The following is a 24,194-nucleotide window of genomic DNA, read 5'->3' as shown; positions in this document are numbered from 1 at the left end:
TGGCTGCCTGGACAACAGGAAAGACAGTGACTGCAGCACTTGTGGGGAGGGGAAGCATGGTTTAGGGGAATAGAGAACTATACAGCAGTATAGTGGGGTCACTGCTGGCCTTCTCTCCATGCCCTCTGCTTCACCAGTGCCAATGAACCAGCAGAGTTCCACCGAGGAGATCTGTGTTTATATTTGGGAGGAAGAGTGAGGACCTGAGAAGCATCCTGCCTTTTTCACTTCCATAAAATACAAAGAGTTGGAAAGTGTGGAGATGCAGTATCCCTTCTTCCCCAGATTCCCCTAACTCATGCCCTGCAACACTCCCTGATCATCTGATGTAGCCACTTCAGTTGTGATAGATTTTATGTCCCATTTAAGACTCTTCAGAACTGCATTTCAGCTCATCCCAACCAAAAAGGAGACAGATCTGCCTGATCTGCATCCTATCTTGTGGAGGAACAGGGGGGCAGAGGGCTGTAAGGAAGCCCTGGGTTCTGACCCAGCACTCTGCTGTTGCAGAGTTTGTCATGTCACATCAATCCTTCTGAGAACTGAACAAGTCCCACATGACAAGCACTCCAGGGTTTTCACCCCCATTAGATTAAAACATTTACTAGCGTGAAGTGCCTGAAAGATATTTTGCACTACATTTCTTCATGGCTATTTTAAATCCTTTTGTTTTACAAAGCTTTGTCCTTCTGCTTAGATGGTTACTCTTGGCCATTTTTTTTTACTTCTCTCTCTGTGTATTATAAAGTTATATTTCTGTACTCCCATGCTACCCATTCAGGTATACACCAGCCTTCAGCTGCACAACTGAGCAAAACAATTCATTTAAGCCTGGTGAGAAACTCTTCTTTCTGCAAATCCTGCTTCAACTCTGGAGCTTGAGCTAACAGATTTCAGTGAATGCAACTGTACGATAAACAGATCAGGTGAAGTCCCACCAATGCAAATACTTCCTCCTCCAACTGGAAACTATTTGATGCACTCATGCAGCACAATCTGTCTGTAACCAATCTGAACTGGACTCCACCAGAAAGCTGTTCCACAGGCTGTCTGTAGCCAAAGAAGTGCCTCATCATCTGTGTACAAAAACATTCCTCTCCATTCCTTCTCCTCAGCAAAGCGGCTTTTTGCTTTTGTTGTTCCGGAGAGGTAAAGCATATTTGCTGTGACAGCACTGTCCTGCTGAGCACCTCTCTGAGACACCATCAGTCCCAAGTGTCTGTTTCCCTCAGAAAGTGTTTGCCTAGTGAGGGGAAGAGGCTTGACTCACCTCAATGTTACGTTTCATACTGGCTGCTTTCTGTCTTCGTCAGGAGACAAATCTCCAAGAGACTGAGAGAAAATAATTTGTGGTTGTGTTGCAGGCTGTCTGCAAGAGCCAGAGCAGAGGCTTTGGGCTCCGCACCTCACCCTGTAGAAGCATGCTGTAACTTCTCCTTGGGCTCTGCAGCACAAGGTGTTTACCCACAGGGGAGCAGGATTCCTCTTTACCATAAAATTCCAGTCAGACATCACCTGTGCAAGGCAGCAGTGTGGGGCGTGGGGTGACTGGTGGCCACTGCCATCACCACCACATGCAGTACCCTCCTCTGCAGCCATCTCTGTGTTTTTCATCAAACACTAACAGCCTTCTGGGGCTTTCTGTTCACCTCCACACAAAGCAGAAGAGCAGTGGTGTTATTTCCCATGGTGTGCATCAGCTGTTCTGTCGGGGTGGGTAATTCAGTGAGCTTTCGCCAGGAGTGAATGAATGCATGAGGCCATGGGCCTCGGCTGGAGGCAGCAGGTAGGGAACAGTGGCTCCTGCTCACCGTCCTCCTGTTACCACGGCCTTGCTCCTTACAAAGGCCCCATTGTCAGAACAGCAAAGCCCCAGAGCAGAACAGGGGGAGGAATTCCCCACTCTTTCGGAGGTATAACCTACCTCTGTTGTTAAGAGATCTCTTTTCTGTCGAGTTGCATTAAACTCGTTTCTGGAAGAAAACAAAAAGGATCTTGTATAACCAAAGGTCCCAGGAGCAGCCTGAATAAGCCGTTCCCCAGAGAGAAGTGTTTCTCTCCGATTACCATCACTTTATCAAAGAGATCTTTCTTGGGTTAACATTTAAAATGGTGATTCTTTTTTTCTTTTCGTAGTCTCATTTTACAGAATTCAACAGCACTCCAATCTCTGCTCTCAGACATCAGGGAGGTACAGGGGAGAGGAAAATAGAACAAGCTTATATGACAGGATACAAAACTGCAAAATTGATCCATAGGTACTTGAACGTGTGTGTGCGGCAGCGAGTTGCCCTAAGTGTGATGTGAACATATTGGTATAATGCTTTTAATAGCAGGAGATTACTCACCAGCTGTAGTTGATTTAAATGTGTGATTTAGTTTAGAAATAAGGGCAGCAGACTGTAAAACATACTTGGTTTTACCAACAGTCCAAGATGGTATGTATGTGTGTGTTCACTAAATACAGAGGTCACTAGACATCCAAAGCTATGTCCAATTGGACACTTCTACTAGAATTGATGGCATAGTTCCCATTTAATTCAATGGGATCAGGAACATTTCCTAGTTTGGGTTTTGTTTGGATTTCAGCTTCTACATGAAAACTTGTATTGAAAATGTTTATTTTATGGCTGTATAGCACTTACTTTTCTGTGCTTCAAATAGCAGCTAGGATTTTATCATGCAATTAAAATCGTAGAAGGATACTCATTTAATGTATTTTTCCAGACATAAAATAATGATCTCATCTTGGTTTCATTCCATTACTCCTCTAAGCTTTCTTGAGACTGTAGAAGTATCATTTTTCATAAGTGCCTTCATTTTTCAAATGGAGGATCCATGCCCATTATATAAATTCTTTGAAAAGAATTGTAAACATTACGAAAGTATGTTTTACATCCATTGCACATGTACATGACAACTTACACGGCAAATTCAAGACTGTATTTTACTTTCTAACTTACACCAAAACAGATAGCCTTACATATTTTTCTTTCATTCATAGGACTTAACAAATAAGGAATAAAAACTTACCTTGAAGTCCTCCTCAAAAGAGAAAGCTTGCAGTAAGTTCCTGTAGATTAAAAAATCATCAAGGTAAACATTTTTCTGTAGTGTCACTCCGCATTTGACAAATATCACTACTGAATTGTGTTCTTCAAAAATAGTTAATGAACCTAAGTTTTCAAAAGTGCCTTTACAAAACCTTCTTCTCTTCACAAGGAATCATGCAACAGATGCTCTCCTTCCTGAAAGCCTGATGCTCACAAGTGCTCGCCACCTGCAAGTTCCCGTGCTCTCAGCTCTGGTACACGCCACCACCAAAAAGAGCAAAGCATTCATATTTCTTCAGAGGCTTAGGCCATATCTAATAAAACATAAGAGGTGATCAGATCTATCCAGAGTCAAACTTCTAGAGCGGTAACCTGTAATCTTTTTCTGATTATTACTTATAAAACTCAGTTGCCATTCTAATAACATTCTCATGTTGTCCTAGAAATCCTTATAATGGCTGTAAAGAAACTATCTAAAAGATCTATTTGCAGTGCATACACGTATAAATTAAAAAGATTGTTTCTATAACCAGAAGAACAATTGCTTTTTCTAACATTCCAAAAATGCTTAAAAACACTGCAGATGCAATCTGATCAAATAAAATTATACCCTGCTGAAATTAATTACTAGCTTACTCATATAACAATAATGGCAATGAAACAAAGAAAGTTAAACTTAATTCTTTAATAACTTCTTTCGTTACAAAATTCAAACATAAAAATGTATCCTGAAAAAACATGCTGTATTTTAGCTCCAACACTTATCAGAAAGAATGGAAATATATATAACATTTTTTTAACCTGTGAAATTGTTTTATTAACTCCAACAAGGGTCAAAAATGTTGGTTTATGATAGAAAAATAAGCAGACACTAATAAAATATTCACAAAATTAATTGTAGAAGTTAGTATTACTGCAAAAATGAAATAAAGTTCTTACCTTGCAAAGAGGACAGCAGTGAATGAAGCAAGAATATACTCCACAGTATCATTAAATTGAGCTTTCCCACAATGTTCATTTCAGTATAACTTAGTAAAAGAAAATTCATCCAAATTAATGGCTTTGGCTATGATGGCATCTTCTAACTGTGTCTTCCTACAGTGTGTTTAGATCCTTTAAAATTTAGATAATTGGATGCATGATTTAAAATAATACAATACAGAAAGGAAAAGAAAAGGAGACATCAAGCTTGGTAGATACATACAGCTTCAGGAGCTTAGCAAGCGTTGCATATAACTTTCTGGCTGCATGTCTCATTAGAAATGCATGGTAACTGCTGAGCAGAGTCTGTATTAGTTACACTTTCGCCAGACCTGTGAGCATTACTCCTCTGTTGAATTCAATTGGCCCTTTATAAGACAGCAGACAATAACAAGAAATTTTGCCATGTTGTGACGCTTTGAGAGATCCTTCGGTCGTCATCACGCCTTTGTGTGCTTTGACACTTGCGTCGTTTGCTGCCCGTTTTGTTACATCAAACAGCTTCAGCAAGAACCTGCAATTGTGTTAGTGCGTAAAATACAACCAGATGGTTTTGGAAATTAACATATTAATATTCTGCATCTGTTCCAAAATGAGAGACCCAAATACCATTAAATAATACACCTGGATTTTTAAGAATATTTTGAATACATTTTTGTGTATAGTTTGCTGTTGCCATCAAGGAAAGCTACTCAGAAGGTAAAAATAGTAGTTCAATTTAAAAAATAAACAAACAAACTAACACAGAGATTTTGAATATTTCATATTATTAAAAAAAAAAAAAAAAAAAAAAAAAAAGAACGGACCAATGTTTCTAATTTCCATTTAAAAAGAATAATATAATTTCACCAAACTAAACAAGAACATTTAAAAAATGGAAAAATCTTACCCACTTTTCTCTAAACATTAATAGAATTATTAAGAAGTGAAGTTTTCCATCAGTTGAAATGCCTATTCCTCACTTCCATTTTTAAAGCCTACCTTTTGCCTAACCCTCCATTCCTCCCAGCATGCACTTCATAAGATGCTGGAAGCATTCCGCACAAGGTGGCTGTGGACTGAAATAAAATTTAGAAGTTGACAGTCTCTTTGGTAAAAATTTCTCCCACTGATTCTTTCAGCCCTTTCTCTTCCCCTCTCTCCAGCTGGATGAGAAGAGGCAAAGGAAAACACACAAACTTTCCAAACACAAACATTCATGTCCACACAGCAGTACTCACGCAGGTTTGGGATTACTGGTGGCCCAAGGATAATTACTGCAAACTGATATACATTACAGCAGTACACCACAGTTCAAGTATTTTCTAAGAATTATTTTTGTTACTGACTATATTTAAGTGACTCTGGATCCAGCTTTCTATTTATATATATATATATCCACAAGATATTTATCAGACACTGAGATCAGTTATCTGCCCATCTTGTGTTTCATTATTCTGTGAATCATAAAGGAAACTTATTTACACCATTCACTTTTCAAGGAGATTTTTGGTTTGTTTTTACTTCTGACTATCTCTGGGCTAGTCCCATTTCACAGAATGCTTATCTGCAGCAAGAATGCATCTTCCAGTTCAGCCTCATCTGCTTCACAGCGTCGAAAATCACTCGTCTGCAAGCTGAGGAAAAAGAAATGAGCTCCTGATCCAAATTATGCACTAATGTAGTCATGCTTACAGACTCTAAATACTTCATGTGGACACCTACCTTGTAGGAGGTTACAGGGGATAATCAGTGTCTCATGCTTTCATAAATCTCCTATTAGAGGACAGAGCCTTGAGATTACTGTAGAGCTTCCAAATTACAGAATCACCAAATTACACAGGATCATAGAGACTGGAAAGAACCTCTGGAGATAAAATCAAGTCCAGCCCCTCAGAGCAGGTTACTAGGAAAGTATCCAGGGTTTTGAATATCTCCAGAGAAGGAGACTCCACAACATCCCCAGGCACCTTGTTCCAGTGCTCTGTCACCCTCAAAGTAAAAGATGTTTTCCTCATGTTCATATAGAACTTCCTGTGTTCCTGTTTGTGCCCATTGACCCTTATTCCATCACTGGGTGCTGTTGACAAGAGCCTGGACTCACCCAGTTAACTTCCATCCATTAGGTATATATAATCATTGATAAGATCCCCCCTGCAGGCTGGCAACTCTCAGGTCTCTCAACCTTTTCTCATAAGGGAGATGCTCCTGGCCTCTAATCATTTTTCTGGCCCTCCACTGGACTCTCTCCTGTAGTTTCCTGTCTTTTTTGAACTGAAGAGGCCAGAACTGGACACAGCGCTTCTGATGTGGCCTCACCAGAGCAGAGTAGAGAGGAAGATCACTTCTCTCCACCTGCTGAACAAGTTCTTTTTAATGCACTCCAGGATACCACAAGCCTCCTTGGCCACAGGGGCACAATGCTGTATGTCTACCAGGACATACAGCTCCCTCTCTGCATAGCAATTTTCCAGCAGGTTGGCCCCAATACTGATGCTTGCAGTTATTCCTCCCTGGGTGTAAGACTCTGCACTTGCCCTTGTTGAACCTCATAAGATTCCTCTCTGTACAACTTTCCAGGTCTCACGGCAACACAACTACGTGGTGTGTCAGCCACTCTTCCCAGCTTTGAATCATTAGCAAACTCACTGGGGGTGCACTCCATCCCTTCATTCAGGTCATTTATGAAGATGATAAACAAGACCAAACCCCAGGGGAACTCCACTAGTTACAGACCTCCAACTACACTCTGTGCCATTGATGAGAATCTTCTGAACTCTGCCAGTCAGCTAGTTCTCAATCCACCTCACTACACACTCATCTATTCCACACTTCCTAAGTTTACTTGCAAGAATGTTATGGGAGACAGTATCAAAAGCCTTGCTGATGTTAAGGTACAGAACATTCACCGCTCTCCTCTCATCTACCCAGCTGATCATGACATTACAAGCAGCTACCAGATTGGTGATTTCCCCTTGATGAATCCATGCTGACTATTCTCAATAACCTTCTTTTCTTCCACTTACTTAGAGATAACATCACTTTCCCTGGGATGGAGGTATGAGACCATTACCAGCCTCAGAGCTGTTTTCCTTTGAAGCTAAGTGTGGCGTAGAATCATTTCAAACACTTCTAAGAAACCTGACCTGGAATTTTTTCATTCCTCAAGTTGATTAATATAATTTAACTCTTTTTAACAGGAGCTGTTAAAATGACTTTTTAATGTATACACAACTTTTACAAAATGAAATTGAAGCACATTAGTATTGCCTAGTTGCTTAACTTTCTAACATTAAAAGCAGGCCAAGCCTACTTTACAAGCTGTAAAGAGACTTTTTCATTAGGTCTGGATATCTCTGCTCAAGTCAGAGTAGGAAATAGCACGGTCCCAAGCAGATGAAGGACATTAGCTAATAAGGGAAAGGAATTATTCAGCCGAGTACACTGAACTGTAACTCAGAGGACTATATTAAGAAATTGAATATATATATGTATGCCCCAGCAATGACTACATTACCTACACAAGTAATAGAATACTCACAGATCTGAGACTTCTAGAAAACGTAAACAGGAACAATGAATTAGAAAATAACTACTTTGGTAAGAAAACGAACACAGTATAGAAAACATGCTGGCCTATGTTTAAAAGAATGCTAGTGCTACATTTTCAAGTTATATTTTTTTCTCTTTAAAAGTGAAAATAAAAAAAATTTAATACAAATTTATTTGTATATTGTAGCAGAAATGCAAAGCTACAGCTTGAACCGGTGACTGAGCACCTGGTGGGAAGGCAGGACCAACCCAGAGGAGCTCAGCTGCATGCGATGTCCCTGAATGACTGGGAGGAGTGGAGCCAGGATCCACCACTTCCCAGACCTCATTTAAGGGTTGGCAGTGGAGGCAAGGATATCTAACCTGAGCCTTCAAGGAATAAGCATATGTTTTCCTTTATTTTCGCACCCACGGCTGTTGCATTTGAGCAAATCCTCACTTGCTGCAGCTTAGGATCTTCATACTCTGTTGTCATTGCTGCACTTTCCATCACATTACAGTACTCAATATAAATTTGCCCAAGATTTTCCAACCTAACATTTGAGAGGATTTAATTTTATATACAGGTTGTACATTTTATCAGGATTATAAGCAATAGATGAAATAGCAACAGCCTTCAGTGACTTGGATTCAAGTATGCCCTGTTTTGGATTTAGATCCATTATTATCATTAATAAAACATGACACTTCTTGGAGCTCATATTCCAGCCTTCATTGGACTGGTATTTTCAGTGAAGAGCTTGAGTGGTACTACACTCTCATGCATGTGCCAAAACATCCTTAGGGTTAACATCAGTGAAAATAATGAAAGAGCAAGAATGATAAAAGGCTAGACGCATTTCTGCTCCGAATATTACCTCAACAGCTGATCAAAAATCTCCCTAGGGGCTTGAAGATCAGATTGTATTTCTCTGTAGAAGGGCATCCATGGCTAGAGCAGATGCTCAATCACCAAGTCTCGATTTCCATGCCCAAAGAATCAGGACGCTAGGAAAGGATTTTTATGAAAATATTTTCTCCTTAAGTCTTCCAAAAGCTTAAAACTTCACTTTAATTGCACTTCCTCAGTGAAGTTAAGCCCTCTAGTGGTCAATTGGCCAACAACTATTTAGAATAAAGACCTTCAGCCGTTCACACAAGCAGACACCAGTCCAATTCCACAAACATTTCTCATCTGGAAAGCAAGCTTGTGGGAATGACATCACTCTCCAGGATTAATACGGCATTTTCATAGGTTCAGAGTTCAGTTCAGAAAGCATTTTTATTATGCTGAGTTTTTCTTCGGAGAAATAACATGCAGATACTATCTCTGGTTATATTAGCAGCAACGCAAGTTTTATTTTCAGCTTTTTCATAATGGAAGAAGTCCCTGGTTGTTATGAGTTATTTTGTGGGCAACAAAACTGGTAACTCAGGTTTCCCCATAACTGTGAAGATCACCCCTAAGGTTACTTGTGCTGGGTATGTCACTTCCCCTGCTCCTGTGACTTTCACATCATAGGAACTCTGTTTTTCCCCTTTTTCCCCTGCATCTCACTGGCATAATAGCTAGGCAATAATCAGTTTTGGACAAAACAAAGTGTAAGGTACATATGTGCCAACTGGCAGGCTAGTACACATTTCCTAAGCAATGAGTGAGCCATTGCTTGTCAATCACCACACAAGCCAAATAACTAAAAGGCTTATTTTTCCCCAGCTGAAGCTAATTAGCATCTATCAAGATGCCAGTTTTCACAAAACTCACAGGAATTCAGTAACCACATTTGAAGTTATCCCTGCATCTTTTCCTTAGAGATTCATGCTGCAAGTTAAGAATATCACAGGACTCAGCAGCCTGAGAGCCAGCATGCTTTGTGAGCAACTCTATTCCAAGGTAGAACTCTGAGGAAGCCACAGAAGAAGAAATGGGTCAGATGTGAAGATGCAGAAATGAGAGACTGAGGAAAGCGAACTGTGCATCCTGCCAAAGAGACTCAAGCGTGATAAACTTAATATATCATTCACTTACCAGGATTTTTTGTTTTATGCTACGTAAATTGGCAATAGAATATACAACAGTCATCTCCAATGAAAGTGTGAGAAGCTTGAATAAGTTTTTTACTTCAATTCAGGTCATGTATTGCAGTATTTTGTGGCAGACTCTGACAGCTAAAATGGGAGACGGATGGAGAATTCCTTTCCAGAAGGAATTTGTTCAAGTTATTCTTTTAACTCCTGAGTAACTACATTTCAGTGAAAGCATTTTGAACAAAAGCTTTCAGCAGAAAAAAAGCAGAAAGATGCAACAAGCATCAATGTTTATAAAAAGCCTATGATAATCATTTCTCTAAACTAGAGCAAAAGGGCAACATTGTGCTGTGATCTGCATTTCCTAACTCAACTCACAAGTCAGTTTAATTTTGTGTACTTAGTACACTGAGATGACCTATCACTGAATAAGTGAGAAAAGAAATAACACTTTTGATAGAAATCCTCCCCCCCAGAATTTTGTATATTGAGATGCTCAAATCAGAATTTCAGTAGTGTCATGCAAGCATACAGAAGACAGGAAAAATATCTGATTTCAAAAGCAATGCAGCAGAAGGTAGGGTGCTGTAGCTTGATTAGATTTCTATGTTTCTTCTATTTCCTCTCCAATTGCTTTCCAAACACAAGAAACAACAATGTAGAGCTGTTTCCACGCCAGTTGGGTCAACTCATATTCAAGTTCTCATTCAATCATTTGCAACTCTTCCAAGGGACAGAATTAGCCTTTCCAACAGCCTTTCCTTGGCACATCACACGTCTTACTCAGAACTAAACTCTTCCCTCCTAATCAGATTATTTCTGAAGGTCTTCAAAGCTTCAATGGATGAGAAACTGGAACTTCTCCAACATTTCATGTTTGATAAATGCATACCCTAAATGTATCTCTCAAAATTAGTCACATTTTCAACTCCAAATTTTTCACACATGCTTTCCTAAGGCTTTCCATTGCCTCACCTAGCTCATGACAGCAAATCATAAGAAAATCAAATTTATTTTCTTATTAAAGCACTTGATGCTGTTCTTTATGTCTGCCTGTAATTGTAGGATGAATAAACTAGATCCAGTGCAATTTGTAAAACAGTCCTTTTTATGTTTTACAGTTACAAAATAGAATATACTGAGTTCATTTCAGAAAAAAAAGCTTCCTCCATTTAGACCTATCAATCCAGAAACCATGCTCATTTTCCAGTAATAACTGGGCTGACTTCCTCTCCACGTGCATATATAATTACTTTGTTTTTAATGATATAAACTTCACAATACCTTCCTGAATGTATACTTTAACACCACGTTAAGGGAGTTATTCTCAGTGGAATAAATCATTTTGTCACTTGCCATTAACAGTGCATCAACATAAGCAGTTCATGCAAATAGGAAGTACTTACTTTCAATACTCTGTGGTCATGTTTGGAATTTCACTTGTGAAGCAGTAATTCAAATGAATCTAAAATGAGAACGGAATTCATTTGAAAGGACTCTAGTTGCCAACACAGAAGCATAAAAGATACTTAATGCAGAATTACCCTTGGACAGAGTACTAAGAGAAGGCATATACTAGAGTCAGATCCACTCCTACATCACAGACCAAGTCAGCATCAAGGCTTTGACATTTTCATGCAGAGAGAACATGGATCATTTCCGTCAGTAAAACCAGAATCACTCAGCTCCCTGTAAAGGTCCATTTGCTTGGACATATTTCTATCTGCTTCAACAAACTGTTGCATGTACCTCACCAAACATCCCACCCCTCCCAAATAAAAGAGGATGTAAGCTTTTAATGTTTCAGTAACCACACACACATCCGTAGTACAAGGTTTTCCTTCATTACCAAGGCCCCACAAGACTTGCTTCAAAATGGATAAGAGGAAGAGTCATCTGGCTTTACTTCGATATTGATGTATTTGTAAATCAATCTGAAGTGAGAATGTATTTACACACACACACACACACACACACACACAAAAAGCAGTTTGAAAACATGGAATTTATCAAATTATGTTTATTGACTGTCACATGACTGGTGAACAATTTTAACGGTAAGACTTCTGGTAACGTGCACGAGCACCAGGTCCTCCAAATTTCTTGGATTCACAACGGCGAGGATCTGCAACCAGCAGAGTCCTGTCGTACTGGATTAGAATATCCTTGATCTCTTTTTTGGAAGCTTCATCAACATCTGCATAGGAAAAAAAAAGTTTTGAACGTTTCCCGAAGGAACTCATTTATGCTAGCATTTTCACACTTGTCAGAAGGCAAACATTTTCACTTAATGCTAACATAACAATCTGAACAATGAACTTACATTTTTGATAATAAGCCACCAATGCTTTGGAAATAGCTTGACGGATAGCTGGTTAAAAAAAAAAAAACAAAGAGGATTACTAAGGATCGCAAATGTATTCAAAACTTAAACACAAAGTGCCAATTCTCTCAGAAACTTGCTGTCTTGTTCTGTGCCAAAGCATCCTTTCGCCCCCTTAAGTCCCCTCCCATCTAAATACACATGACCTTTATTTTGGCAAATCTGAACAACTCTGTGCCAAGAGGCCACCCACGATTCATCTTCTGACTTGACAACTGCCAGCTTGACAAAACATGGTACAAGTGCTGTCTTCATCACCTTCCTTAGAATACGAATCTTGTTTATCTTCTACCAAGTAGTCAATTTTCAAAATCCTTAGAAACAGTTCCCTAAAATGTTTCTAATTTTCAACACAAATAAAAATGCTCACAGACTTCAAAGACTAAGGCAACAGAACGCGCAATAGGATGGCATGACTTATTTTAGCACACCTCTATAAAACAATCCCATAACAATAATCAGAACTGAAACAAGTGTTATGGGAGCAGCTGTAAACATTTGGTTCGGGACTACATTTTTTATTAGAAAATGAATTTTCGGAAAAATGAGTGCAATCAACTTCAGACATTATCAATATGCTCTGCAAGAGAGGCTCTTGCAGATGCTCACAGGTGCTCTCATCCAGAGCATGTCTGCAGGTCAAATGAAAGATGCCTCTAGACAACCTGGAAATTTACAATTAAATTCTTAATTTCTAGTGCAAAGTTCTCTTTTCTCTTTTCCAAAAATCTTCGTATTGAGACACACTTCAACTGTCACACCACAAGGTGTAAAGATCAGTTCCTTTCAATTTCACAAATCAATTTTGCTCCAGATGCTGCAATTCTGTAGGTAAAATATATCGAAGAAAACAGTGTTTGAACAGTGAAAAAGAAGCAGAACAGTGAAACGTACAAGCTGCTATTCTAAACTCAAGCCTCTCACATGCACGGTTTCATCTGTTCTAGCCCACAGTGAAGGCTCAACTCCAAATCATACCATAGATTTGTGCTACATGGCCACCACCTTTCACACGGACTCTGATGTCAACACCAGCAAATCTCTCCTTCCCCAGCAGCAGGACAGGTTCAAGCAGCTAGGAAACAAACCAGATTAACAAAATTCATTTGTTATCAGAGCCAGCAAGGACACAAGTCTGTAGATTTACACACATGAAGTTGCTAAACATTCTGAAAAACACAAGACTGGATTTTGCAAGCATATATCCAGATCAACTTTATCTCTTACAGGGTTCTCTGACACCTACTAGCAATACCGTAAAACAAACACGCTACTGGTTTTTTTTAGGTTTCAAAACACTGAACAGCACATTTTATGTACATGGAAATTATCAGAAACCAAGTAGTTTAGGCAAAAATCAGAAAAATAAATCAAGATCATTAAACTTTAACACTCTCAGTTAAGCAAGAAAAGTACCCCTCTGCCAACAATACCATTATGGAAGGACACTCTACTCAGTTTTCAAAAGTAATTCTACACACAGCAAAAGATTTAGCAGTATCAGTAAGGCAAGCAACTCTTCGCCATGCTCAACTGATTAAATATATAAAGGTATTTTAACGTCCAAGGGTGAAGTAGGCTGAGCAGATGCTTACTTTATACTGCAAAGTCCTAGGCTCAATCATTTCCAGAGGTCTTCCGTTCACTTTAATGAGGCCATTCCCTCTTTTGCAATGGGCGACAGCAGTTGCTGTTTTCTAAAAACGCAAATGTGTGTTAGTACAGAACTTCATTTCTCAGACCAGCAGCATAAAGTGTAATTTTCATAAACAACCCACAGATATTATTCTCATATTGCATGTTAACACTTCTCAGTAAATGAAGCAGCACTGCTTCTGACATTTCCAGGCATCCGCTTGGAAGCCTACAAAACTACCTTAACAAGATTATATTAACACTGAAGTTGGGAAAGCTACCGCATCCATTCAATTCAGCCTTCCAAACCCAGCAGTGCAATAGTTCATTCCCCTGTTTAATACGGCCATCGGACACCACCGATAGCGATCCAGGCCATGCTGGGGGTAACCAGGCCCCCGAATAAGCTTCCATGCAATGTATCCCTCCTTTACAGCTCGTCTCTCCGGACGGCCCCGCTCCATCAGGCCCAACTCCCGCCACACAGCGCGACACGTGGGCGGCCCAGCAAGGCCCAGCCAGCGCGGTCCGACTCGCCTCGCACGACCGCTCCCCGCAGCGCGATGGGAAGCGGCAGGCACCGCCGCAGCCAAGCGGAAGCAGAGAGCCGCCATCGCAATGTGCAGCGGCCTCGGCCAGAGAGCGAGGAGGGTGCGAGCAGCCGCCACCCGTGCCCTCACCTTCCGCCCGAAGACCTGGACGCTCTGCAGGGGACCCTTGGCCGGCATGACTGCTCCTGCAAGAGAGAGGAAGGCAGAGGTTAGCGCAGCCAGGAGCGGGGCCGCATACGGGCCGCACAGCCCGCCGGCACTCACCCTACTCCGGCGGCGGCACCACGAAAAGACCGAACGGGGTTTCCCAGCCTGTGTTCAGGGGCGGGCCAGCCGTAAAGCGCACCTCGTCTTCCGGGAGCGCGGCACCGCATCCGGCCGTGCTTTACGACAGCGCTTTGCGGTAGCCATCCATGGGCGGGCTGACTCGCCCTTTCCGGCCGAGCGCCGGACCTCGGCTTGGGGTTGCGGCATCGGTCCTGTCGTACCTTTTGGTTTTGCTCTGTTATTCTTTTTTGAGTCTTCTTTTCTCTCGCGTGCGTTTCTTCCGGAGTCGTGATTGGCGCCGTAGTGTTGGATGAGCTCTTTGTTATGTAGCTCATTCACAAGCAGAACCCAACCGGTTTGCATAGCAAACAATCATGCCTTTCCTTAAGGGCTGTTGGTGGGGTTTGCAGACATTGATGGAGCCTCCTTCGTGTTCAGCAGTACGACGTCAGCTTTCTTTCACATGCCTGGTAACACTCTGAGAGAAGGAAACGTTAACGTTTGTATTCTGTTCTGACAGTAATATTCAGGCAGTTCTGTATACCCGTGTAAATAGCCAACAACCATTGTACTTAAGATTAAGGAGATATGGTTAAATTCCGGGATCCAGGTGCCCAGAACACTGCTAGCTTGACATTTTATCTTTGTTTTCCATATTCAGCGTGTCATCAAAGATGGATTTTATGTCATTTTCAGGCTGTAATATTTTACTTCTAGGGCTTGGTATTCACTATGCAAAATTCTCCAGAAGTACAAAAGTAGAGGCCATCAATTAGGCAAGGTCATGATTCTTGGAGATTTTAAACAATAGAGATTTAGATTACTACGATTAATGTGAAAGTTGACTGCTCAAATGAAACAATCAGTTCTTCTGTCTTTGGACAGAATTTTAAATACTGAACATTAGTCATCAGTCATGTGAGGATTTAAACAAGCACTTAGCTTTGTGCAATTTGAGTGATTAGTTCTATGCAAGTGAGTAGTACTGTGCAGAGCATGTAAGATTTAGCACATCTCAAACCCCTGATTGTGCAAAACCTCAACATGTGACCCGAGAAGTGTTTGCTTTTTTTTTTTTTCAAAGCTGTTTTCTAAGAGATGGTGTTTGTGCAGTCACACATGGCTATCATCCACTCTTTCCCCATCGTCAGGGGGAGGGTAATGGTAGCCAGAGTATTGGCTAATTTCTGGTAGTTATCACAGGAGAATGGAAATTTGAAAAACAATTCCGTTTGCACATATTTGGTGAAAATAGGTGACTTTGGGTTAGAGATATTTTGTTTGCATAATGAAAGCAGATGCAGGGGCTGAGGTATTACGAATCACAAAACCTACATTCAGATGAAAAATAAAACATAGTTCCTACTTAACCCCATCAAGAGTTTAGCCAACACTTAAGACTGACCCAAAGGTGAGCCACTAGCAACTGAGCTTTGTTTGGTGTTTGGAATGCTTTGAAAGGAAGAGAGAACAAATCTAAATCAGTTCCTTTTGTTGGTGTTATCTCAGGACTGCTAATGAAGAACCATGTATTAATACCAAATGCACTGTTAGTCAAACGGCTGCTTATATAAATCTTACTTTTTGTAAGCATTCTTTCTTAGGTCTTGAATAATTTATCATCGTTTGGATATTAGTCTGCTGTACATTCTACTCAGAACTAAAAAAAAACCCACTGGAAGCTATTTGTAAACCTTGTAATATAGATACAGATATATAACTTTCTGTTAGAAAAATAAGGAGTTAACCAGCATATATTGATAGCTTAGCCTAGGGGGGAGGAAAAAAAAGAAAAAAAAAAAAGTTAAATACTCTGTGCTTCTTGTTTCCTTTGCTTTCTGGCATAATAATAGAACCACAAGGCATTTAGCAAGTAGTTACTGTAGAAATTAGATTGTACTGTGGGAAGTGAGAATTAGATAATAAACATCACTACACGAAAGTAGCGAGAAGAAAAGAGTAGAGTGGGGAAAAGAAATCAGGCAAGATACTATACTTGTGAGGAAAATCCAAATGCTACAGTATCCCTACTAAGCACAGAACAATTCAAACTAGTAATGTATCTAACTTCAAAAAAACAATAATATAGTAAGAACCTTCAAGTACCATCTACTGACTCATTTTCTGTTCCTTTACACTTCTGAAATAACTGCACCTTTGGAATGTAAGGCACTTGTTTGGCAGCCTCTTTTACCTGACTTTGCACAGGTGTGAAAAGGTACACAGCATGCAAAAGTTAATAATCAGAACCACAGAAATTAAAGTGTATTTGCTGATAAGCTACTTTTACCAGAAAGTGCATTTCAAGAGACAGTCAGAAGGCCTGAACTCATCTTGCCAAGGCATTTTTATTGTTTCCTAATGGGAGAAAAATATTTCAATTTGGCTACAGTCTAAGTCCTTGATTTCACAGTGATTCTGTGTTGTACTAACAGATGATATCTTGTGTATTTTTATACCAACCAGTATCCTTCTGCTATTAAATCTCTTACATGGAAGTTTAGTGAGGCTTTAAGGAACTGAAAATCCCTTGATGGCTGACCTCTACTACTGCTGCCTTTGTCTCACTGTAGGCTGTAGCATAAGATGTTCTTGAGACCTGCTGTTGTCCCACGGCCCTCACGCTCTTCTTCAGTACCTGCAGGGTACAGCACGGTAGGGGAATACATCTTGTCTCCAGTTTGTTTCCTTGCCTGTTTCCTTCACACAGGTTGATTAATGTGGCTCCATTGGGAAGAGAAAAGGAAGACTGGCAAGAAGTGGGAAAAGATGGAGCCAGCAGAGCCAGTGAGCTGGCCTGACCAGAGAGCAGCATCACATCTGTTTGTTAGCAGGGCTTGTAGAAAACTGCAGTGCGCATTCTGGGTGTCAATCCACTGACCAATCTGCTGATGCCATGAGGATGAGTAGTGCAGCTCAAAGACTTCAAATTCACACAGATTAGTTACTTGCATGTCAATGGAGATTTTGTTTGTTTTCCTTGTGCAGGAATCAAATCCACTGAAAATTTTAGCATTTTGCATTTTTAATGACATTTTATGTAGTTTCAAGTATCAAGTGAACTGGACTTCAACGTGAAATCATGATATTCTTTCTCCACTTGGACCTTGTCATCTTCTAAGTCAAATTCACATGTAAGTTCAAAAGGTAAACGTTCCAGGAGAGCATTATTTTAGCTTCTAGTTAACACAGAAGTCTGTAGCTACCAAGAGTGTAAGTCAGCAAAGAGTCAAGGTCAAGATGCTAACAAGTCCAGCTGTGCTGTGACTCTAAGTTTTCTCCTATCTAAAGAAAAGACAACGTTCCTGAAAAATGATGTGGGAATTAGTATGATTATCTTCCCTGTGTAGTATCTGAAATGTTACTAGAAAGGTGAGAGCTGTAACACAATAAGATCAGTTTTATCTAATGTATGCTATCATGAATAATAGAATTGTAAAAGTAAGGGTTTAGGGGAAATACAAAAAAAATTCTTCTACATAGCCCATAATCATATTAAAAATCCATGACTTCTATGCAAATGTCCCATTTTGCAGTTGAATTGTATATTGTAGAATTATTTTTAGCAGAATGGGTAATTTTAACTAGGGGAAAGATTTGGTCATGCATGATAAGTACTGAAATAAACAAAGCATATTCCCTGCAGTTTTTAGTTCAGACAGCAAAATCATTACTGTAAGCTTCAGAAGGCTTTTGTCTTGTGCAGTTTTATGCACTGTGAAGATCAGTGGGATCCTTCACTGACAAGTATGAAATATATCAGGAAAGAAGGTAACTAAAAGGTCTGGAGTAGCAGAATACAGTTCTCATATTATATTTTGCAACTAATGCATGTTTGACTAGCTAATGGATCCCATTATTTCTCATGTGCTTGCTTTTCACAGATCATGTTCATCGTGTTCAGCAGCTGAAGAGTCTTCTAAACTCAATTAGTGCAAGAATGCTGTGACCAGTGGAAAAATGTTTGATGCTTGCCAGAAAGCAAACCTCCCCAGCTCTTGAAAGGAACGTTCTGAAAACAAGTAAGCATCACACGAGATTTTCATATTAATCAATATTTTTTTCTTAAAAAATATTTGAATTCTAAAGCAAATTTTGCTTTTGGTTTAATTGTACTTCTCAAAGGAAACTATAACACAAGCTCTGGAACCGTAAGGGTAAGCATTATCCTGTATGATGTGAATACTGACTCCCACTCAAAGATTATAAACATCTCTGGCACATTAAGATTGAAAACACAAGCCTATTTTTAATGTAGAAATTGATAAAGTTGCAAACATATTCACACTGAAACTTACTGCATTTAAATAGTTAGCAATACAATAGATTACTCATCAGCACTGCTACTTGGAAAAAATCACAATGATTGTCTTGACTTTAGTTTTGAATGAATAAGATTGCATTTTTTGGTACAATTAACAAAAGAAATCTCCAAACAAAGCCTTTCTTGGATCTAAACATATAGACAGTCATTAAGGCTCTTTGTTTTAGCTGTGGTGCTCAGCTTGTTGCTAGAATCTGATAAAATACTGTGGCTTAAATTTACAACGCTCATCCTATTTACAATGGGCTGGGAATGCATACAATCAATGAAGAGAGTTTAGCTGAAAAGTGACTGTGTGTTCCCTGCTTATTTTAGACTATGTCCATGAAAGGCTAAAATCTAAAAATCAAGGCCTTACAGTTGGAATAAGACATTATCAATTTTCAAACTCTCTTACAGTATCCAAGATTTTAGTGGAATTTATTGACAGTAAATTAGAATTATTTGAAATTTTTTTGTACATCCACGGAAACTGCTCCAAAGTATGTGTGCATGAGCTTGTACACTCACATTTTCATATGTCAACAGGAATTAGAGTTATAAGAAGCTGACTGGGAAACAACGCAGGACCCCCAAGCTACACAAATAAGCTAACAAGTAAATAGAATCACATACATGAAACAATTTATTTTTTTTTTTAGAACAGAGATGCATCTCCAGGCTTCCTGCTGTATTTTGCTGCCTCTGGAGGCTACTCCTCATTTTAGTTCCCTTTTATAGAAACTGAACACAGCAGGGTCCAGTGGGATCCAGCTGCCCTCTCTCAACTTTTCAGCAGAGAAATGAATTGTCCTGGGTCTTAGCTTCCGCAGGATTGTTGGCATCCTTTCTATCTTTCTATGCTGAAGAAATTTGAGGAAGAGTGACTACAGAAAAAGACATCTGTTTTGCACATCTTTAAAATATAGGCTTCTTGCCCCAGTTGCTTTACTTATGTTCAGATTACAAATATAAGATAATACTCCATGACCTGTGGATCTACATTTAAGTTTAAATCTCATAGAGAATATGTCTTCTGGGTATATAAAATGGTGTGATTATTGTTAGTGATTGCATAGACAATTATACACTTGATCTGCTGACACATCAGGGATGGTTTAGAACAGAACGAGGTAGTTTCTGTGAAGTTATATTAATCTCTACTTAGGTCATTTCTATTTCTGATTTCAAATCTGTTTGTTGTTTCAACTGAAACATTTTCCATTGCTTGTGGTAGGGGAGCAGATAAGACAGAAGCGTCACAGCTCGTGGACTGTCGTATACTTACTGATCTATGGAGAATAGATATTTTCTCCAGAAACGGGAGCAGTTGAACTCTGAAGGAGAGTGAACCCTTTTGGCAAGGATTTGTGAGGGCTCTGGGTGGAAAATCCTCTTTTATGAGGCCAGAGCAAGCAGAAGTGTAGTGACTGTTCAGCTTGTCGCATTAGGGGAAAATAATTATGCATTTTATTCACATAGAGCACACTGGTGTGTTGTCTGGACACTGCATGCTGCCAGGAATTTTGAATGATTTCAAAACCAGCAGAGTCCCAGCCTGGTGGACAACTGACAGAGTGATGGTTACCTGTTATCAGCTGTAGCTATTGAGCCGAGACAGTTCAGTTCTTGATGTCTTATCACGTGTTAATAGCTAATGCATTTTAAGTCATCTCTCCAACCAATGTTAATGTCTTGTTCAGGGAAGGCAGTAAAGGAGTCTCAGGATCTGGTATCTCCAAGTGTCTCTTTTCTATTTCTTTCCTGCTCCCAAGGGAATCCAGCCTGTAATATCTACCCACTTGTAGAACTACAGGCAATTCACAGAAACACAAACACATGCAGTATTACAACACATGTATTAAAATGACATTTTTTTTACAAGATCAAAAACAAATAGAAAAAATAAAAGTGCTGTGGGAAAGCATTTACCAAATAAAAATGTCTTTGGAGGCCTGATTGCATGTGGGTCTGTGAATAACACTCAGGAGACTATAAACTTTAGACAAACCAGATGGTTAGACAGCAATCCAGATGGTTTTATTTATGCAGACAAAGTTCACATTTAGGGAGGGGCTTTGTTCCTCTAGAGAAGGTTTCACACACAGAGTAGAATTATATATATGGTGTATGGTAATAGACTGGAACTTTCATAAAAATTTAAGTCTCAATGAGTAGTCTGTTGTCCTTTCAATACAGATATCATCATAATTACATAGCTGGTGTGCTCGTTGGCTCTCTTGTACATGATGTTGCTTCTTTTTCCTGCATTAGTATCCAAGGGTTTTAGTGAGGATTATGAGCAGTTTATTTGTTATGTGTTATAAAGTTGTTTTCAAAGATACAGTCCTTGTTTAGAAGAGTTGAGAATCTAAGGACAATGAAAACACAGCAATTGAGGAAAGTAGAAGGGAATTAAGTGGATATTACTGAAAGAATCTGATGAGTATCAGCTAGGAAATCTCTCTCCTTTTTGGTATCAGAGAAAGAGATAGAAAAACAGCCTTGCCACTTTTACCAAAGTGACCTTCTAATCTTTTAGCTTTAAGCCCAGACAGTACATTTATCTTAACCATAAAGTCTGTGCATACCTACTTTTCATTCTCTTCTATGCGCGTAAAACGGTGACTTTATACAGCACGTGCCATTGTCTGATGAAATGGCAAACAATAGTTAGCTTCCAGATTATTTCAACACAAAGTGAAGAAATTGGCTTAAAAATATGGTGTTAGCTCTACTTCTCAGGCAGTAGCCTCCCATAACACAGAAATCTGGTGATCCGTAATATCTTACCAAACTCTTTTTTGAATGTCTAGTCTATCTGTTATATCTAATTTCACTGGAGTTTTTGGACCACTTTTTTCTTCTTTTTCTGTCTGCTTGTATTACCTATTGCTTCTTACTGACGTTTGGAAAAAGCATTTCTGGGAGGCGTATTTCCACAGTCACGTGTTGGTGCGGCATGCGGTGACATGTATTGTGATCAGCAGATTAAGAAGCAAGAAATTACTTTGGTGATTTCCTTAAGGTAGTTGAAAAAGTAACAGATGCCAGAGCTTTTGTTATCCATTCCATATGACCTAAATTGTCTTTATAGCTCTTCAACAGAGATGTGCTCTCTTTTCCTATTAAACATATTCTGTCCAATTTTAATTTTGCTGAAATTTCATTTTATCCATATTCTTGTTCAACTATTGACATTATAAAAGTGTTCTTTAAGGGTTATAACTTCTCAGTAGTGTTGTGGAGATTCAGAAAATAAGAGCAGGTTTCTTTATTACTAGTAGCAAAAGCGTCAAGCTCATATAAACATTACAAAGACTACCTCATATTTTTATTGGAATGCATTATCTTTCCAAAATACATATCATAGGAATGATAGCATCAGCATTGTGTTTGTAAGTCACAGCAGAAAGAAAATTTATTTTGATGATACCAAGCTGGGAGGTGCTGTTGAGTCTCTGAAAAAAAAAATAGACTGTGAAAGTGGACCAAGATCCATCAGCAGGTGCATGAAGCACTTAGCAACAACGATACAGAGCAACTGGCAATAATTCTCTCTCATCCTAATCGTCACTGCACGTGGTCTTACACAGTATAAGGTGCTGCTGATGCAATTTTGTGAAGTCTTGTCAAATAGAGTTTGGAGAATATTTTAAGTATTGAAATAAAACTGTGCTGATTTCATGTAGGATATAAATCAATAGTTGCAAAATAAACCTCAGGTGTCAAAAATGTTTATAATGTTTATGGCATTTAGATGCCTGATAATTAGAGCAATAGTCCTGCCTGTAAGTCCACGGGCTGGTCGAAAAATAATGCCTTCTGTTGGATTATGTTAGCCCACAACATCAGAGGCAGATGTTGGTGGTACAGCAGTAGAAGTTGAACTTTCCCTCCAATATTCCATTCCATTTTTTTTTGCTGTGTGAGAGATGGCAGCAGAGGGGCAGTCCAAAAAAATGACATCTGACATGGAAAGTCATGGGAAGCAAAGTTGTGGCATTGAATTCCTCTGCATGGAAAAAAAAATGTCACCCATTGACATTCATCTACTCTTGCTGAATGTTTTTGGAGACCAAACAGTGGATGAGAGCACAGTAGATGGCGTGTTTCAACAGGGTGACAGCAACATGAAGGACAAGCCATGTTCCGGATGGCCATGCAGATTTTTATAAGCACAGCATATTTATTGCTGCTTTTATTCACTGCTGACAAAAATATATAGCTAATGGTAACTATGTTAAAAAATAGAGTTTTGTAGCTGAGAAGGTGCACTGTCAACTGGTGTTTTTGTGCTCTTTGTACCTGTTGCAGTTTGCATGGAAATAAATAGGAGGCATTGCTTTTGGAGCAACCTATGTAAATTAGGAGGCTGAGAACCATCTGCAGCATTACATAGATTTGTAGTCTACATCTAATTGAAAGTTAATTAGTTTAGACTTTTTAAGGTATCTGTATCTTTTGAAAATAGGACTTCTGTTCATTATCACTGGAAACTTGTTGTTTATTTTATATCCAGTGTACTCTCTATCAAATAGAGTAGCCCTCTCACATCTACCAAAGCCATTACTTGATAGGAGCTGAAAGCAAATAGAACAAATATCTCACAGGCAGACTAGGATTGGGCCTTGGGACAAATGCTGTAGAATCTTATGGAGTGAAAGAATATATTCCACTGGACTTAAAGAAACTCTGAACTATTACTCTAATATAAATGCTTTGTGTGTGTGTGGTGTTTTTGTTTTGTTTTGTTTTTAAGAATGGATTAAAAGCTCTTCAAGTCTGCTTATTGTACATTCTGGGTTCAGTTGCTAGTTGTTTATGTTAAGAGTTTATTTTGACAAATAATTCCCATATAATCTCTACCATGTCATTCCATTCCATGAACAGTGACATTTTAACTTCCAGGCTTGTTTCAAAATCCTGTTGAAGCAGGCAGATAGATAAGCCATCAACATAACTTTTCACAATCTTCCATGATCCCAAGATCAGCTCAGTAAAAATTATGTGAGTTTTTTTTTTTCACATCATATGGAGCTGATATCAGTATTTTTTATCCAAAGACAACAATTTTCAAATCTGTTGGAAATTTAATATATTTTTTGTTCAAATGTTTTTAATTAAGAATAGTAGAATGCTTGAGATTTTTCATATTAAATAAAACATAATTCTTAGAGTTCACATTTAATAAATTTAAGCATGCTTAGTAATATTAAAATGTGGTGTATTGGTTTATCTTTTAAGGAGAGTTTTGCAGTTAGTTGTATCTCAAGTGAGCTGGACAGGATGCTTGCCTTTGAACAGCACAAAAAAATTGAACTACCGTTTGTGAGAAGGGGGGGAAAAAATGGCCATATTCTCTGCTTGTGTACATGTGTGAGTTTCCTTAAGGCTGTATGAATTCAGTCCAGTGAATTCAAAGATTTAAACTAACCAACAGTTCTCACTGACCATGCATGGAACCCTTGCCCTCACCATCA

The 24,194-nt window shown here is 39.1% G+C and overlaps 2 protein-coding genes and 1 long non-coding RNA gene across 10 annotated transcripts in view; 1 reads left to right on the top strand and 2 right to left on the bottom strand.

Moving 5' to 3' along the window:
* Positions 1-4,071, bottom strand: part of OTOGL (otogelin like) — a 90,745-nt gene extending 86,674 nt beyond the window's left edge. Inside the window, exons 1-3 of the mRNA XM_042815876.1 lie at positions 3,993-4,071; positions 3,034-3,073; positions 1,925-1,973 (exon numbers count right to left, since the gene is read on the bottom strand). Coding sequence (XP_042671810.1) covers positions 1,925-1,973; positions 3,034-3,073; positions 3,993-4,071 — 168 coding nt within the window. The remainder of the gene's footprint in view (positions 1-1,924; positions 1,974-3,033; positions 3,074-3,992) is intronic.
* A 7,503-nt stretch (positions 4,072-11,574) lies between these two features.
* On the bottom strand, positions 11,575-14,459 carry RPS16 (ribosomal protein S16). Its single transcript, XM_042815788.1, has 6 exons — positions 14,406-14,459; positions 14,271-14,326; positions 13,551-13,652; positions 12,934-13,030; positions 11,896-11,943; positions 11,575-11,769 (listed from the first exon to the last, which is right to left on the bottom strand). Exons 2-6 carry the CDS (start codon positions 14,316-14,318, stop codon positions 11,624-11,626), a joined length of 441 nt encoding a protein of 146 aa, XP_042671722.1. The 5' UTR covers positions 14,319-14,326; positions 14,406-14,459; the 3' UTR covers positions 11,575-11,623.
* A 93-nt stretch (positions 14,460-14,552) lies between these two features.
* The window catches only part of LOC122158681, a 32,634-nt gene continuing 22,992 nt past the window's right edge, over positions 14,553-24,194 (top strand). For 6 of the 8 annotated variants that reach the window (XR_006168290.1, XR_006168291.1, XR_006168289.1 and 3 more), the window contains exons 1-2: positions 14,553-17,542; positions 18,293-18,430. This is a non-coding gene — a long non-coding RNA (uncharacterized LOC122158681). Of the gene's footprint in view, positions 17,543-18,292; positions 18,431-19,373; positions 21,865-24,194 lie in introns of those variants that run through there. The other 2 variants (XR_006168292.1, XR_006168286.1) reach the window with 2 other exon arrangements.

The sequence above is a fragment of the Centrocercus urophasianus genome, unplaced genomic scaffold (genome assembly GCF_019232065.1).
Source record: "Centrocercus urophasianus isolate 14NV4802_14NV808 unplaced genomic scaffold, USGS_Curo_1.0 seq_15, whole genome shotgun sequence".
NCBI classification, from domain to species: Eukaryota; Metazoa; Chordata; class Aves; order Galliformes; family Phasianidae; genus Centrocercus; species Centrocercus urophasianus.
This window is presented reverse-complemented; position numbering and strand designations above follow the sequence as displayed.